At 37.8% G+C, this 16,149-nt stretch overlaps 1 protein-coding gene across 15 annotated transcripts in view; it reads right to left on the reverse strand.

Annotated features, from left to right (window-relative positions):
• Nucleotides 1-4,027: 4,027 nt before the first annotated feature.
• Nucleotides 4,028-16,149, reverse strand: part of ARHGEF9 (Cdc42 guanine nucleotide exchange factor 9) — a 206,214-nt gene continuing 194,092 nt past the window's right edge. For 11 of the 15 annotated variants that reach the window (XM_025989027.2, XM_072744023.1, XM_072744022.1 and 8 more), the window contains 2 exons: nucleotides 7,160-7,319; nucleotides 4,028-6,008 (listed from right to left, as the gene is read on the reverse strand). In XM_025989027.2, coding sequence (XP_025844812.1) covers nucleotides 5,954-6,008; nucleotides 7,160-7,319 — 215 coding nt within the window. In that variant the 3' untranslated portion in view covers nucleotides 4,028-5,953. Of the gene's footprint in view, nucleotides 6,009-7,091; nucleotides 7,320-16,149 lie in introns of those variants that run through there. The other 4 variants (XM_072744020.1, XM_072744028.1, XM_072744021.1 and 1 more) reach the window with 2 other exon arrangements.

The following is a 16,149-nucleotide window of genomic DNA, read 5'->3' on the forward strand; positions in this document are numbered from 1 at the left end:
ATAGCTAGGGGAATATTAAAAAAAGAAAACCATAGCCGGGGGTACCATAGTGCCAGATTTCAGGTTGTACTAGAAAGCTGTGGTCATCAAGACAGTGTGGTACTGTCACAAAAACAGACACATAGATCACGGAACAGAATAGAGAATCCAGAAGTGGACCCTCAACTTTATGGCCAACTAATATTCCACAAAGGAGGAAAGACTATGCACTGGAAAAAAGACAGTCTCTTCAGTCAATGGTGCTGGGAAGATTGGACATCCACATGCAGAAGAATGAAACTAGACCATTCTATTACACCTTACACAAAGATAAACTCAAAATGGACGAAAGATCTGAATGTGAGACAAGATTCCATCAAAATCCTCGAGGAGAATACAGGCAACAGCCTTTTTGAACTTGGCCACAGCAACTTCTTGCAAGATACATCCATAAAGGTAAGGGAAACAAAAGCAAAAATGAATTATTGAGACTTTGTCAAGATAAAAAGCTGTTGCATAGCAAAAGAAAGAGTCAACAAGATTCAAAGACAACCTACAGAATGTGAGAAGATATTTGCAAATGACATATCAGATAAAGGGCTAGTATATAAGATCTATAAAGAACTTATTAAACTCATCAGCAAAGAAACAAACAATCCAATGATGAAATTGGCAAAGGACATGAACAGAGATTTCACAGAGGAAGATATAGACATGGCCAACAAGCACATGAGAAAATGCTGGCATCATTTGCGATTAGGGAAACACAAATCGAAAGATGAATGGATAAAGAAGATGTGGTTTATGTATACAATTGCACTGCTGGGGATTTACCCCAAAGATACAGATGCAGTGAAACGCTGCAACACCTGCCCTCCAATGTTTATAGCAGCAATTGTCCACAATAGCCAAACTGTGGAAGGAGCCTCGGTGTCCATTGAAAGATGAATGGATAAAGAAGATGTGGTATATGTATACAATGGAATATTACTCAGCCATTAGAAACAACAAATTCCCACCATTTGCTTCGAGGTGGATGGAACTGGAGGGTGTTATGCTGAGTGAAATAAGTCAATTGGAAAAGGAAAAACATTATATGGTCTCATTCATTTGGGGAATACAAAAATTTATGAAAGGGAATAAAGGGAAAGGAGAGAAAATGAGTGAAAATATCATGAGGGTGACAAAACATGAAAGACACCTAACTCTGGGAAACGAACAAGGGGTAGTGGAAAGGGAGGTGGGCAGGTGGTTGTGGTGACTGTGTGATGGGTCTGGGGATGGCACTTGGCGGGTTGAGCACTAGGTATTATGCTATATGTTGGCAAGTTGAACTCCAATAAAAAAGATTTTTTAAAAAGGTAAAAAAAAATAGAAAAAAATTACATCCATTGGAAAAAGGAGTCTCTTCAATAAATGGTGCTGGGAAATTTGGACAGCCATGTGCAGACGAATGAAACTAGCCATTCTCTTATATCATACAGAAAGATAAACTCAAAGTGGATGAAAGCTCTAAATGTGAGACCAGAATCTATCAAAATCCTAGAGGAGAACTCAGGCTACAGCCTTTTTAACGGCCACAGCAACTTCTTTTAAAATACATCTATGAAGGCTATTGAAACAAAAGCAAAAGTGATCTATTGGGACTTAAGATAAAAAGCTTTTGTACAGCAAAAGAAACAGTCAACAAAACCAAAAGACAACCTACAGAATGTGAGAAGATATTTGCAAATGACATATCAGATAAAGGGCTAGTTTCCAATATCTATAAAGAACTTATGAAACTCAACACCCAAGAAACAAAACAATCCAATCCTGAAAGGGCAAAAGACAAGAACTTTAATTTCACCAAAGAAGACATACACATGGCCAACAAGCTCATGAGAAAATGCTCCATCTCACTTGTTATCAGGGAAATACAAATCAAAAGCACAATGAGATAGCACCTCACACAGGTGAGAACAATTAACAAGACAGGAAACAAATGTTGGTCAAGATTTGGAGAAGGGGGAACTCTCTTGCACTCTTGGTGGGAATGCAGACTGGTGCAAGCACTCTGGAAAACTATGTGGACATTCCTCAAAAAGTTAAAAATAGAGCTATCCTATCACCCAGTAATTGCAGTACTGGGTATTTACCCCAAAGATACAGATGTATTGAAAAACCAGGACACCTGCAATGTTCATAGCAGCAATGTTCACAGTAGCCAAACTGAGTAAGGATCCACTATGTGTTTAGACAGATGAATGAATAAGGGAGATGTGTGTTTGTGTGTGTGTGTGTGTGTGTGTGTGTGTGTATACATACATATACGTTATATATATATATTGCGATATTAGTCATTAGAAAGGACGAATACCCACCATTTTCTTTGACGTGGATGGAACTGGAAGGTATTATGTAGAGTGAAGTAAGTCAATCTGAGAAAGACAATCATCATATGGTTTCACTCATATGAGGAATAGAAGAAATAATAAAAAGGATTATAGGGGAAAGGAGGGAGAATGAGAAGGAAAAATTAGAGAGGGTGACAGAACATGAGAGACTCCTAACTCTGGGAAACGAACAAAGGGTAGTGGAAGGGGAGGTGGGGAGTGGGATGGTTCAACTTGGTAATGGGCACTGAGGAGGATACTTGATGGGATGAGCAATGGGTGTTATAGTATATGTTGGCAAATTAAACTTCAATAAAAAATATTAAAAATGGAAACTCAATTAGGCAAGTGGAACTTCCATCAGTGAACATAGCAGCACTGTCAACAGTCAACATAAGGTGCTCTGTAATAAAACTGATGGCAGTTAAGTGGGTAAATGCTCTTAGCTTGTAAGTCATAGAGCCATTCTTCATGGTAATAAAGAATATGGATGATCATGTGGACCGTATGGGACTTTCAGAAATAAATCTTCTGCTGATGAGACATGCTTTATTTTAGGTACCTTAGGAGAGAATTAGCTGCATCCTAAAGTGTACAACCCCCAGAATTTGTCTCCCCATCCTCCATTCTAGGACCATCAGAAGGTAGTTTAGGGAATACTCAGAGCAGAGGCAGTAATTGAAATTCACCTTTGGAAGCTGATGAGGCTCAGAACTGGCAAGATGGAGCAGGGACTGGCGAGAACTGAGTGTTCTGAGTTTGATGAAAAAAGACTGCAGACTACATGGAAAAGAGAAAAAGTGTAAGTAGTAGAGAAAGTGGTTAGCTTATGAGAGAGAGTCAAGAAATGGAGAGTAAATTTTATTGAAGGAGATGTTTTAATAATTACTTTCTCCAAATCTAGGATTAGGGGCATCCTTTCATCCTAGATAGACAGGGCTCATACTCTAACCCAGAGGTAGAATACTTGCTCTTCCTCCTAACTCTGTAGTTTGGAACAATTACCTGGTCCCTTTTAGGAAATAAGTAATTAGAGTTAGTGTTTAGTCACTCTGGAGACAGTCAGGTGAGGCAGTGCCAGAACGAACCCAGTATTGCATCTCTGATGCATAGGATAAGACACCACATGGGGGCCTTGTGGGCAGCAAGGAGCATCTATTTGTAGGCAACACCATGATGAACAAAACAGTAAGGTCACTACACTGACTTTGGGGGTTGGATAAGGAATGTGTCTACCTCTGAGAAGACGGAACCAGAATATGATATGGCCTCTGGCTAGATCCAAAAAGCAGCTTTTAAGCTCCTGTGAGTGCCCAGGGCAGGTATTGGACTTGTAGCTACAAGGAAAAGGAATGGGGTCAGGAATAGGTCCTCAAGGGACAGGTGATATGAAGAACAGTCCCATGTATAAAGACATTTAAAGTGCCCTTGGTTATAGCATCAAACTTGTTTCTTATGGACCACTCTTCCAGAAAGGACATGGAAGGTCACAGACATCCCATGAGATGCCTGACAATGTAACAGCAGGGCTGGCAGGCCAAGATTAGGTTGGGATAAGCTGTCCCTCATCAGAAAAATTCTCTTTATTTTGCAACTAGTAAAACACACACACACACACACACACACACACACACACACACACACACACAAGGCAAGAAAACTCTGCCTGGAAGTGTCTTTTTTACTTCTTTTATTGAACTCCATAAATATTTTCATAAGGCTTTGTGTCATTACAACATCATAGTTTTGTTGATAAACATTTTTTTAAACACACAACTTTGACACTTGTTTGACAGCGTCAAACATTCGGAAGAAACAAAATAATAAACTGGCAAATGCAGAGCAGCAGGGGTAATCAAAATCACTGTTACCCATCCATCCACCCCAGCCCACCCCAGCCCCAAAGCACTAAAAGATCACTATTTGGTTTCACACTAGAATTGTTAGAACTCTCTTGTCACTGTCATTGATAAATCCATTAGATTTATACACACAGAGAGAAGAGGATAGAGGGAGAAAGAGGAGTTAGATTTCTGTGTTAGGAGCATCCCACAGCAGGGCCCAAAAAATACACTAGCAAAGCCTTTTGGAGAGCAAATCCAGGCCTCATTGAGTTGAGGAAAGGGGAGCTTGGGGGCCATGCACACATAGAAGAGATTTACAGAATTCTTGGGGATAGCACTGCTGTGGGGCACAGAATAGACCTGGACCCTGATCCCAGGTAATAGGGCTCCCCTTGGGGCTGTTGGTCACTGGTCTGCTTTGCTGCCATAGGCTGGGGAATACTCCAACCAATGGTGAACTGATCTCTTGTTGTTTTCACAAGTTCTTGGTATCTGGTGAGGCCAGTGGTTTGGGTAGATGAGAGGTGGGTGGCAAGAGGTAACATCCCTGATCCTGGAGCTCTGGTCACAGGCTCAGGGGGAAGGGAATGGAGGGAGGACAAGGAGGCTTGGCTAAGAGATGTTGTAGGCCCAGGGACTTGGCCAACCATCTGCTCTTGGTTTATTCCTAGCCCTTGGAGAAAAACATCAAGATTAAGCCTAGTGGAGAGGAACGGAAAGTAGGAAAAGGATGTATACTTAAGGGAGGCCTACACAGTTACTGAAACACATGCTGTTTGCCAGGGAGACCATTTTAGCTTAGGCACTGGGTACCAGGTTCCTTGCCAAGGGAGGCTTAAGTAGCTGGGTCATTTGCTGAGCAGTTGTGGCCAGTCCCGAGCCCCAGCCCTCTGCCCAGCTCAGGCTTACCCTTGACTTACTCCACAAGTCTGATTTGAATGTGGTGGAATGGCAGCATAAAGAGCTTGTAATTTGATTCCCAAAGAGGAATAATTCCTAGGCTGGGCAGGGCCTGGTCTGGGTCAGGAGGCATAGAGCAGCAATCAAGTTAGCTGTGCTGAGGGCTTCATGTAGCCATGGTTGCTGCTCAGTAAGCTGAAGTCCTTTCATGACAGTTTTCTCCTGGGGTCCAGAACAGACTCAAAATTTCCAGATTCCTCACTAGAGTGGTTCTTCATAGTAGGGCCCATTCTTACTCCTTTGTACTCCCTTATTCTTGCTGTTCAAGGTCTGCCCACCTAAAGGGCTATGTGGGGAGGAAGAACAGGTACTCTTGCACCCATAGGGACCCTGCCTCTTAGTGGGAGAAGTTAGTTTTTCCTAAGTATAAAGCCTGCAAAATATGAGCCTGAGGGTAGTGTCTCTACCTCAGATCTTTTCTCCATAGGGAAGCCTCACTGGGCTCCTCACTTACTTACTTCAAATGTCCTGGGATGGGAGAATGTTGGACATAGGGCTTTCTTAGAGTGACAGAAGTTCTTTAACTATGCTAATAGCAGTAATTTTCCTGTGCCAGGAGAATAGGAGAATGAAGGACAACAGGGAGAGGAGAAGGAAGGAGTCACGGAAGACTGTCCATGCAATCTGTTAACAATGGGGGAAATTTCATATAACTTGAGTGGTAGGAACTGCAGGTATATATCTTGGGCTAGGGCTGCCTCTTTCCATGCCCATTCCTGTTCTTTCCTTTAAGAGGTTATGGTCAGCCTTGGATCCTGTCCAGGTCAATAATTTGAAGGCAGCTGATGATCTTGATCAGGTGTGCTCTGTCTTGACCCCTTCACAGACTCCAAGAAATGCCACCTGTAATCTGAAAATGGAAGCAGGGATGACCAGGCCCCTGAAATAATTTCAGTGGGGACCTCCAATTTTAAGCCTACTTGGTGCTAGGCAGTTGAATCCCTCCCCCAGGAAGCAGAGTCTCAGCCCCTTTGCTTCAAGCTCAGATCTTTTAGGTTAGGGGAGGGAGAGGCCTACAAGGAACACCATAACCAAAGCAGCTTGAAGAAGATAATAATTAGCTCAAACTAAGTCCCAGATATAAAACTACTCATGATCCAGCAGTGCTACAACATGGGAACTCCCAGTGCTAGAAGAGCCCAAATGCAGAATGTTCCCTGAACAGAAGTCCTCTCCAGAATTATTATAATCTGACTCTCCCTTGATTCTGTTTGGTTTTGATCCCTCTACAACACCTAAAACACAGTGAAAGCAATAGAAATATCAAGCAGTTATGTCACAGGGCACAACAGAGCATGTCTAGACTGGCACAACTGAGGACGGAAGATGCAGGGAAAAGGCTGTCTAGGGCAAATGCCAGACTGCAGAAACATTCACAGGTGGTCAGCTGAGGGAGAAGAGAAAGAGAAAGGAGAATCCTCCCTTACCCATTGAAAAGGAAAAGGAAAAAAATTCAAATTCCCAAACTCCATCACATTAAAGTATATTCAAAAGTTATCAGCATCAGTATCATTAGGAAAGAAAAAAACAATACAAACACATCTATGGTAATAATAATGACAAGTCAATGAATCACTCACAGGTGTGCAAAGAGATTATCTCAACAAGAAAAGGAACACATAGAAATGTCAGTTTCTGAAAATAAAGGGGAGGGGGACAGGGTAAGAACAGAAAACTTTTAAGAAGGGATCACATATTTAGAAGTCATTGGTACCTCTTCCTACCAACTACAGATTTCACTTCCCCAAACAAACAAAACATTTTTTGGTCCTTCTGTGTGTGTGTGTATGTATACATGTGTGTTTGTGTATACTCAAGGGTCTGTGTGTGTATATGTGTCTCTCTATATATAAATATATATATGTAGATATATATATTTATATATATATAAATTTCAACAGTGCTTCTCCAAAAAATTGTCCATCTATAAATATAATTTTATTTACTTTATTTTAAAATTATCTGCCTCCCTGTAGGTATTATTTTTTGAAGGGGGTTAACCTGCTGAAATTTTGCCAGAATGGTGACTGGCTGCGCTTGGGTTCGGTGAACTCAAAGACCTGTGACTGAGCGATGCCATCCGGGACCAGGTACTGGGCCTGGTTTAACGGGTCCTGCGGTGGTGGGTAGGAAGGAGGAATTGAGCGGGCAGAGTTGACACCTAGAATAGATGGGAGATCAAATGGAGAGTATAAGTTAAGTGGTTTCCCAAATCATCCAGTGACCACTTTGAGCAGACAATTAAAGGCAGCCTATTTAGAGAGTATGAACTGGAATTGAAAATCATCCAAGGGAAGAACTGCAATTCCTTAACAGATTTTGGAATGGTATGGTGACTAATACAACAACACACACTTTCCCACCTACTCAGACATTACTGAGAAGCTTTGGTGTCATCAGCCATTTTACAGATGAGGACACTGAGACCTGTGGTGAAATGTCATATCTAAGGTCATAAAGCAAAGGATAGAATCCACATTTTTTTTCTGTTTTAAAAGATTTTATTTATTTATTCCTAAGAGACACAGAGAGAAGCAGAGACATTGACAGAGGAAGAAGCAGACTCCTCACAGGGAGCCCGACGTGGGACTCGATACCCTGACTGGGATCATACCCTGAACCAAAGGGAGACACTCAACTGTTGAGCCACCCAGACGTCCCTAGAATCCACATTATTTGATTTCTCATTCTTTTTTTCTTAAGATTTACTTATTTATGGACGCCTGGGTGGCTCAGCAGTTGAGCGCCTCCCGTCGGCCCAGGGTGTAATACTGGAATCCTGAAATCGAGTCCCACATCAGGCTCCCTGCATGGATCCTGCTTCTCTCTCTGCCTGTGTCTCTGCCTTTCTCTCTCTGTGTCTCTCATGAATAAATAAATAAAATCTATAAAAAAATAAATAAAACAAAATCTTAAAAATATTTACTTATTTATTTAAGAATGGGGGCAGGAGGAGGGCCAAAAGGACAGGGAGAGAGAAACTTAAGTAGACTCCAAGCTGAGCAGGGATCCCAACGCAGGGCTCAATCCCATGACCCTGAGATCATGACCTGAGCCAAAGCCAAGAGTCAGATGCTCAATTGACTGTACCACCCAGGCACCCCAAGAGACCATAATCCATTATGCCAGACGTTCCTGCAAATCACCCAATGCTTTCCATTTAATTTCAAAGCAACTTGGTTTTCTCCCTCCTCAACTCCCCCTAGAAGTGTCAAAAGAGCCAAGTTAAGAACTAGTGACTTCAAAGCAGGTCTTCAGTTGGGAAATGGTTCTCTAAAAGGCAAGGTACAAGTGTACTCTACCTCAGGTTGTAGTGATGAAACCATATTTAATATGAAAGTCACATTTGGTAGATTAGAAAGAAAGCAAAGAAAATAGGATTCATGTAACACAAGGAAGACTTGGAATATATTTGTGACCATTCAAAGGGGACAATTCAATGACTACAACTTTCATAGAAATATTTGCAAGCTTCAAAGCAAAATCCACATGAATAGAAGATTCCAGGGTGGAGGGGCTGAATTTAAAGTTTAATCCTAACCTATATTCAGAGCATAATTGCATACAGCATATGATTCAGAATGCAATGAAGACCTCTCTGCTGCTCCCAAATAGCTTCCTCAACTGCTGGCTAATGTCTGAAATTTCAACATTACAGCTTCTTTGTTTGCCTTTGTTTGATGACTCGATCCCATTATCCTAGAAGTAGTATCATATTGAGCCATTGTCAGCCATTGGCACTTAAGTAGGAAGCAATGAGTTCTTTTTTAAAAGCTAATATTGTTTTGCTTTGTTTTAGATCTTACTTTTGTTTTCCAGATTTATTGAGATATAATCGATAAGTAACATTCTATAAGTTTAAGGTGTACAATGTGATGATTTGATACACATATATATTCCAAGATGAGAACTACAATAAGGTTAGTATATCCATCACTTCACAAAATAACCTTTTTTGTGTGTTGTAAGAGCATTTAAGAACTACTCTCTTAGCAACTCCCAAGTTAAAATATTAACTATAGTCACTGTGCTGTACATTATATTCCCCAAATTCATCTGGCAACTAAAGTTTGTGCCCTTTGACCAACATCTTTATACTTCCCCCATCCCAGGCCCTGGCAACTACCATCTACTTTCTGTTTCTATAGTTTTGCTTTCTTTATATTCCAATATAAATGAAATCATATAGTATTTATATTTTTGTTTTACTTATTTCACATAGTATGATGCCCTCAAAGTCCATCCATGTTTCCATAAATGGTAATATTTCCTTATTTTTATGGCTGAATAATATTGTATTGTATATGTAATATATATATTATCCATTCATCTGCTGAAAGATATATCAGTTGTTCATTGTCTTGGCTATTGTGAATAATGCTGCAATGAACATGAGGGTGCAGACATCTCTTTGGGATCTTGATTTCATTTTCTTTCCATATACACTAGAAGTGGAATTGCTGGATCAAATGACCACTCTATTTTCAACTTTTTGGGGATCCTTCATACTGTTTTCATAGTACCTTACAAATTTATATTCCTACCATCAGTGTCCAAGGGCTCCTTTTTCTCCAAATCCTCACCAGCACTTGTTATCTCTCTTTTTTTGATAGCAGCCACTCTAACAAATATAACCTCTCATGGTTTTGATTTACATTGTTCTGATGATTGGTAATATTGAACATCTTTTTTTTTTTTTATACTTGTAGAACATTTACATGGGCAATTGCATGTTTTATTTGGAGAAACATCTATTCAGGTCATTTGCCCATTTTTTACTGAACTATTTTTTTGTAGTTTGTAGTTGAGTTGTATGTGTTGCTCATATATTTTTTGAATATTAATCCCTTATCTGATACATGGTTTGCCAATATTTTCTCTCTTTCTGTAGGTCGCCTTTTTATTCTGTTGATTTTTTTTTTTTTTTGCTGTGCAGAAGCTTTTTAGTTTGATGTAGTCCCACTTTTTAAATTTTGGTCATGCTTTTGGTGTCATATTAAAAAACTTGTTGCCAAAATCATGTCAAGGAGTATTTTCCCTATATTTTCTTTTAGGATTTTTATGGTGTTAGGTCCTACACTTAAATCTTTAATTCATTTTGAGTTAATTTTTCTGAGAAGTGTAAGACAGGAATCCAATACATTCCTTTGCATGTGAAAATCCAATTTTCCCAATATCATTTATAAAAGAGACTATCCTTTCCCCACTGAGTATTCCTGACCTCCTGATAAATATTAGTTGACTATGGGTTTATAATTGGTCTCTCTCTTTTTTTTTATTGGAGTTCAATTTGCCAACAATATAACATAACACCCAGTGCTCATCCCATCAAGTGCCCTCCTCAGTACCCATCACTCAGTCACCCCCACCCCTCGCCGACCTCCCTTTCCACCACCCCTTGTTCGTTTCCCAGAGTTAGTAGTCTCTCATGTTCTGTCTCCCTCTCTGATATTTCCCACTCATTTTCTCTCCTTTCCCCTTTATTCCCTTTCACTATTTTTACATTCCCCAAATGAATGAGACCATATGTTTGTCCTTCTCTGATTGACTTATTTCACTCAGCATAATACCTACCCTCCAGTTCCATCCACGTCGAAGCAAATGGTGGGCATTTGTCATTTCTAATGGTTGAGTAATATTCCATTGTATACATAGACCACATCTTCTTCATATTCATCCACCTGCACCCCGATGTTTATAGCAGCAATGTCCACAATAGCCAAACTGTGGAAGAAGCCTTGGTGTCCATCGAAGGATGAATGGATATAATTGGTCTTTTGATTCTCTCCCACTAGTCTATATGTCAGATTTTATTGCCAGTATATTGTTTTGATTACTATTTGCTTTGGAATAAAGTTTTAAATCAGAGAACATGATGCCACCAATTTTGTTCTTCTTTCTCAGGTTTGCTTTAGTTATTCGGGGTCTTTTGTAGTTCCATATGAATTTTATAATTGTTTTATCTACTTCTGTGAAAAATGCCATGGAATTTTAGATAGGGATTACAATAAATCTACAGATGGCTTTGGGTAGTAAGGGCATTTTCACGATATTAATTCTTACAATCCATAAATACAGAATACCATTCCATTTATTTGTGTTTTCTTCAATTTCTTTTATAAATTTCTAATAGCTTTCAGTGTATAGATTTTTAACCACCAAAGTTAAATATATTCCTAAGCACTGTATCCTATTCTGTACCATTGTAAATGGGAGTGTCTCTTAATTTCTCTTTTCAATGTTCATTGTTATTGAAACAAGTAATTTTTGTATTTTGTATCCTGAAACATTATTGAATTCCATTATTATTATAGTATTCTAATATTATCTCTTAGGAGAGTTTCTAGATTTTTCCTAAAACAAATCATGTCAGCTCCAAACAGGGACAATTTTGCTTCTTCCTTTCTTTTATTTCTTTTTCTTGCCTGATTGCTCTGGATAGGACTTCCAGCAGTACATTAAGTAAAAGTGGTGAGAGTTGGCATCCCTGTCTTGTTCCTGATATTAGAGGAAAAGCTCTCAGCCATTCACCATTGAGCATGCTTGTTAATAGTGGTAGGCTTGTCATATAACGCATTGATTACGTTGAAGTATGTTCCTTATATACAAATTTACTGAGAATTTTAATCATGAAAATATGTTGAATTTTGTCAGATGCTTTTATTGTATCTATAGAAATGTGATTTTATCTTATATTTGTTAATGTTGTGCATCACATTTATTGATTTTCATGTCTCTGCTTCCTAGAGATGAATCCCACTAGATGATGGTGTATGATCCTTTTAATATGCTGCTGAATTTGGTTTGCTAGCATTTTCTTGAGAATTTTTGCATCATATTTATCAGAAATATTGACCTATATTGTCTTATATTGTCTTTATCTGGAACTAGTGTCAGTGTAATCCTCGCCTCATAAAATGAGTTTGAAAGTGTTCTTTTCAGGTTTTTAGGAAGAGTTTGAGAAGAAGTGGTATTAATTCTTCTTTAAATCTTTCATAGAATTCACTAGTGAAACCATCTGGTCCTAAGCTTTTCTTTTCGTGAGGTTTTTGATTGCTAATTCAGTCGTCTTAGTCTCACTGAGCTGCTCAGATTTTGTATTTCCTTTTTGTCCATTAGTTTTATTGAGGTAAAATACACGTATTACATTGGATATGATTAAGGTGTACAACATAATGAGTTGATGTATATATACACTACAGAATGATAATCACATTAAGGTTATTTAACATCTATCACCTCACATAGTTATATATTTTTTCTTTTGAAAAATCTATTTTTTTCTTTTGAAAAAAAAGTTCTTTTGAGAACTTTTAAGATCTCTCTTAGAAACTTTCAAACTTATAATACAGTATTATTAACTTCAGTGACCATGCTATACACTTATTTTATAAGCCTGTACCCTTTGACTACCTTTACCCATTTCTCCCACTACATACCCTCTTGCATCTGGCAACCACCAATCTGTTCTCTATGAATTCAATTTTATTACATTTCACATATAAGTGAGATCATACAGTATTTGTCTTTCTCTGAATTATTTAACTTAGCATAATACCTTTCAGGTTCATTCATGATGTGGCAAAAGGCAGGATTTCCTTCTTTTATGACTGAATAATATTCCGTGAGTGTGTACTTTATATACCTTTATTTTATCCATTTGTCTGCTAAAGGACATTTAGGTTGTTTCCATGTCTTGGCTAATGTGAGTAATGCTGCAGTGAACATAGGGAGCAGATATTTCTTTGAGACAGTGATTTCATTTCCTTTAGATATATACCCTAAACTGGAATTGCTGGATAATATTAATTTTTTATGAACCTCCATACTGTTTTCCATATTGGTTGTACCAATGTACATTCCCACAGTATACAGGGGTTCCTTTCTCTCCATATCCTTGTCAGTCTTTGTTATTGTCTTTTGATAGGCATTCTAACAGGTATGAAGTGTTCTCTCATTGTGCTTTTTATTTGCATTTCCTGATTATTAGTGATGTTGAGCAACTTTTCATGTACTTGTTGGACATTTGAATATTTTATTTGGAAAAGTATCTATTCAAATCCTTTGTCTCTTTTTAAATTGGATTATTTGTGGGTTTTTGCTATTGAGTAGTATGAATTCCTTTAATATTTTGGATATTAACTCCTTATCACATATGTAGTTTGCAAGTATTTTCCCCATTCCATAGGTTGCTTTTTTATTTTGTTGATTTTTGCTGTGCAGAACCTTTAAATTTGATGTGATTCCACTAGTTTTTCTTTTGTTATTTGTGTTTTATGTGCCTTGTCCAATAATTCATTGCCAAAACCAATGTCAAGAAGATTTTTCCATATTTTCTTATAGCAATTGAAGATACTAAGATTTATATTTAAGTCTTTAAGCCATTTTGAGTTAATTTTTATGGGTGATGTAACATAGAGGTCTAGTTCATCCTTCTGCAGGTGACTATCTACCCAGAACCAGTTATTGAAGAGATTGTCCTTTATTGAATATTTGTGGCTCCCTTGTCAGATTTTACTTGATTGTATATGCATGGGTTTATTTCTGGGATCTAGATTCTTTTCTATTGGTCTTTGTATCTGTATTTTTCCAAGTGCTAAACTATTTGGTTACCATAGTTCTGTAATATATTTTGAAGCCAGAAAGTGTGATGGTTCCAGCTTTGTTCTTTCTCAAGATTACTTTGGCTCTTTAGAGTCTTTTATGGTTCCATATAAATTTCAGAATTGTTTTTCTTATTTCTGGAAAAAATGTCATTAGAACCTTGATAGGAAATGCACAGAAACTATAGATGGTTTTGTCAGTACAGTCATTTTAATGATATTAATTTTTCAAATCCAGAGGCACAGGATATCTTCCATTTTTTTTTCATAAATGTCTTAGAGTTTTCAGCGAATACATCTTTCACCTGCTTGGCTAGATTTATTTCTAAGTATTTTATCATTTTTGATACTATTATAAATGGACTGTTTTATTTTGTTTTTTGAATAGCTCATTGTTGGTGTATAGATGTTAATGAGTTTTGTATGTTGACTTTGCATCCTGAAACCTTACTGAATTCATTGATTAAATCTAACAGTTTTTTGGTAGTCTTTAAGATTTTCTACATACAAAATCTTTTCTTTTTTTCCCATGAGTGCCAACTCTAGCCCTTTAGTAGTCCATGCCATTGGTCTTAAGGCCTGAGCCCTTAGCCCTGATTTGCCCTCTGGGCTTCTCCCACCGACTTCCCTCGAATCCCTGGCCTCTCATTCCAGGCCTTCAGCCAGCCCTGCTATTCCCTAGCCCCCTTATCCCCCAGTGAGGGTTCTACAGCTTAATTGTGCTTGAGCACTATATTTCTTTGTTCTCCTTGCTATAAAACTTCTGACTAATTTAGCTCTCTTGTCTTAACTGCCAGATGGGGAATATATCTCTCCCCTCCTCCTTCTTTCTCTTTCTTTCTTTCTTTCTTTCTTTCTTTCTTTCTTTCTTTCTTTCTTTTTCTTTCTTTCTTTCTTCCTTTCTTTTTCTTTCTTTCCTTCCTTCTTTTCTTTTCTTTCTCCTTCCTTCCTTCCTTCTTTTCTTTCTTCTTTCTTTCTTTCTTTCTTTCTTTCTTTCTTTCTTTCTTCTTTCTTTCTCTTTCTTTCTCTTTCTTTCTTTCTTTCTTTCTTCTCTCTTTCTCTTCTTTCTTTCTTTCTTTCTTTCTTTCTTTCTTTCTTTCTTTCTTCTTTTCTTTCTTTCTTCCTTCCTTCCTTCCTTTCTTTCTTTCTTTCTTTCTTTCTTTCTTTCTTTCTTTCTTTTCTTTTCTTTCCTGAAACCTATTTGCCTTCCCTGAGTCTTCAAAACTGGAACTGAAATAAGAGCTATAAAACACCATGGCAGGTGTAATGAAACTTAAATTCTGTTCAAATGTTTATTCACACTGTATTCTAAATGTTCAGTTTTGTGCGCTGAATGTTTTGCCAGTAGCAACAAGCCATTACACAAATAAGTATCAAGTGCAAATCAAGTTAGACCAGCCACAGGTTCCATTCAAAATGACTGGTCAGAACAGATAAATCCAAAGTGGAAAGTGGAAAGGGAGTTCTTTCTAATTAGGAAATAGAGCTTCATATATCCTCTCCATCAATAAATTTTTGTCTTTCTTTTTATCTTCTGTGTATTAAGAAGAAAATAAGTATCCAGAGAATGGGGGAAGTTGAGAAAGCAGATTAAATTCATATTGTATAGTTAATCTAATTTGCAGTCTAAGCTAGTTATGACTCTCATACTTGAGTCTGTATCAGAATCACCTATTGTAGATCTGGGGAAGGGCCTGAGAATTTGCATTTCCAAAACATTCTCACATGTTACTGATGCTGTTGGTCTGAGGATCACACTTTGAAACCTGGAAGTACATGCTCCTGCTTTGTTCTTCCTTTTCAAGATTGTTTTAGCCATTCTGGATCCCTTGCAATTCCATGTGAATTTTAAAATCAGCTTTTCAGTTTTTCTGAAGAAGATATCCAGGTGGCCAACAGACACATGAAGTGATGCTCAATATCACTAGTCATTAGGAAAATGCAAATAAAACCGACTATGAGATATCACCTTACAACTGTGAGAATGGCTAATGTACAAAAGACCAAAAAATAACAAGTAATTGTCAGAATGTCTAGAAAAAGGAACTCTTGTGCTCTGTTGGTGGGAATGTAAATTGGTACAGCGACTGTAGAAAACAGTATAGAATTTCCTCAAAAAATCCAAAATAGAAATATTATATTACCCAATAATTGGATATTGAACAAAAGAAAATAAAAACACTAATTAAGAACAATATATGCATCCCTATATTTACTGCAATACTGTTCACAATAGCCAAGATATGGAAGCAACCTAAATGTCTATCAATAGAAGAACGGATAAGGAAGATGTGATATATATATAGAATAGAGTATTACATAACCATAAAAGGGGATGAGATCTTTTTTATTAATAATAAATTTATTTTTTATTGGTGTTCAATTTGC

The sequence above is a fragment of the Vulpes vulpes genome, chromosome X, assembly GCF_048418805.1.
Source record: "Vulpes vulpes isolate BD-2025 chromosome X, VulVul3, whole genome shotgun sequence".
NCBI classification, from domain to species: domain Eukaryota; kingdom Metazoa; phylum Chordata; class Mammalia; order Carnivora; family Canidae; genus Vulpes; species Vulpes vulpes.